Source organism: Cyprinodon variegatus, unplaced genomic scaffold, assembly GCF_000732505.1.
Source record: "Cyprinodon variegatus isolate N-32 unplaced genomic scaffold, C_variegatus-1.0 Scaffold376, whole genome shotgun sequence".
NCBI lineage: Eukaryota > Metazoa > Chordata > Actinopteri > Cyprinodontiformes > Cyprinodontidae > Cyprinodon > Cyprinodon variegatus.
The window spans coordinates 378,641-381,016 of NW_015150829.1; the positions used below are offsets into that span (position 1 = coordinate 378,641).

The 2,376-nt window shown below is 44.2% G+C and overlaps 1 protein-coding gene across 29 annotated transcripts in view; it reads right to left on the reverse strand.

The window, feature by feature from the left end:
- The window catches only part of LOC107092344 (CUGBP Elav-like family member 2), a 312,350-nt gene that overhangs the window by 99,016 nt on the left and 210,958 nt on the right, over positions 1–2,376 (reverse strand). For all 29 annotated transcript variants that reach the window (XM_015386752.1, XM_015386762.1, XM_015386771.1 and 26 more), the window contains one exon: positions 1,182–1,264. In XM_015386752.1, the coding sequence (XP_015242238.1) occupies positions 1,182–1,264 (83 nt within the window). The remainder of the gene's footprint in view (positions 1–1,181; positions 1,265–2,376) is intronic.

Genomic DNA, 2,376 nt, shown 5'->3' on the forward strand with positions numbered 1-2,376 from the left:
CCCATTTACTCTGACCCCATTAGCCCCTGACCCCATGGACCTCTGACCCTATGGATTCCTGACCCCATTTACTCTGACCCCATTAGCCCCTGACCCCATGGACCTCTGACCCTATGGATTCCTGACCCCATGGACTCTGACCCCATTAACCCCTGATCCTTTGGACCTCTGACCCCATGGAACTCTAACCCTATGGACCTCTGAACCCATGGATCCCTGACCCCATTAACCCCTGATCCTTTGCGCCTCTGACCCCTTTCATCACTGTCTTGTTGGAGCTCTGACATATTGGATCTCTGACCCCATGGACCTCTGACCCTATTAATCCCTGATCCTTTGGACCTCTGACCCTATTGACCTCTGACCCCATTGACCACTGTCTTGTTGGAGGTCTGACATATTGGACCTCTGACCCCATGGACCCTATGGATCGCTAACCTTTCCCATTGGGAACCTACTAGCACTAAGTTGCTAACTGGTTAGCAAGATGCTTCCAACAAACCGGCCACAACTGAAGTTGCTTGCGAACCTTCCACCACAACAATCCCACCCCCTTGATAAAGGACCAATCACATTCACTTTATTCACTCGTGTAAAGTCGTGCACCACTCGGGAGAATTCAGAAATGCAACGGGTGGAACTGCCGCTTCCCTACGACTTTCATTTAAAAGTGATTTAAAAAGGACCAGGGGTAGCCAGCTGAATGAAACCAAAGGAATAGATTTGATTAAAAACGGTCAAACATTTCTTAACCAAATAACTTATAGGTGGAAAAGTTGGGTTTGAATTGAGATAAACTGGTTCTGGTGGAACTGTGACCCATTAGAGACCGAAACCTGTCTCTGCTTTCCTCCGCTGAGACATCCTAGTGGTTCTTTGGAGTGTGCCTTCAAGCCTCTGAGCTTCTCAGGGAAGAACAATGGAGGCAAACAGGAGTATTTGTTTCCAGCTAAGTCCCACCGGGTTCCTCCAGCATCTGCTTCCCCGCTAATCAATGCAGAGGCTTCTCCCTCTGACAGGCGGCTGCTCACCTGCCGGCGCTCTCGGACACTCCTGCTAAATGCAGCGCGGCGGCATGGAGGTAATCTCACACACACATGCAGGCCGGGGGGCGAGCTGGCCTCCGGGCGCCGCTGTGAGTTTGTGATTAGAGCGAAAGGTGGGAAGACTCAAATACTCACCCCTGTTAAGGTCTTTATGTTATGCAGTGCATTCTGGGCTTCAAGGGCAGCTTTCCTTGTGTAAAACGTGACAAAACAGCAGCCTGGAGAAAAAGAAAGGAAAGAGAGGCGAGGGATCAGCAGGAGCAGCGACAAAGAGCGTCTTCTATATTCATCTACTTGGCATCACCTGTCGACACCTGCAGACGCTGAGTGAATATTAACAACACAAACATGCAAGGTGGAGAAGAGGAGGAGGCGTTTGGATCTGTTTCAAAGCTTGATGACTCCAGTCAGGAGGAGGAGGGGGGGGCGAATAAAAACAGGAGAAAAGGAGGAGGAAGGAGCTGCTTTCTGCTCATTAATCCATCGCTAATCAGTCAACAGTCTGACATCAGGAAGCTCCGTGTTTGACTTTGCTCTGATTTACTCATTCATGGTTTCTACTGAACGTCTGATCGACCCAGAGAGCAGAATCCACATCCTGCGCATTAAAAACAAGCATCAACATCACTTTCATTACGTCTGCGTTCCCTAAAGAAACGAAAGCTGAGTTTGTAAAGATGTAGAAACGGAACCAGAAGCATGAAATGCAGACATCCTGGACACAGACAACAGTTAGGTTTGAACTATTTTAGCTAAAGCAGACGATCATTTTCTAAAATAGCTAAATATTAATAATGACTGAAAAAAAGGTCAGCCTCACCAGAACATTTTTTATCATAATCTGCTACTTTAAATAGTATTTAACACTGAGATTAAATGCAGGTGTTTATGCATCCATGTTATACATTGAGTTTTTCAATACAAAATATAAAAAATAGAAAGTTTTTCCATTTAAATTTTAAATCTGAATAGTTTTTCTAAAGTAGAGAACAACAATCTTTCAGTTTGGTATACGGACAATTTCCTGACTCGCTTTTTTTTATTAGAAAAATTGTCTTGATGCCAAAAACGATCCAGCAGATTTTGCTTTCACAAGTGGAGCAGTACGGCTATCGCCATAGTGTTCCCCTTGATTTATGCATATAACTAGCTTTATTATGATTCATACAGGGAGTATTATATATTATATGGACACTGCAATGTAAGTAGAACAGGAAAAATGAGAAAAGATGAAAGAAAGAAGAGATAAAATGGAGATAATGATATTATATCATCACTTTTTTTTAAATAAAACACCTGAACTGACCGTTTTTCTTTCTTTTTTCTGTCT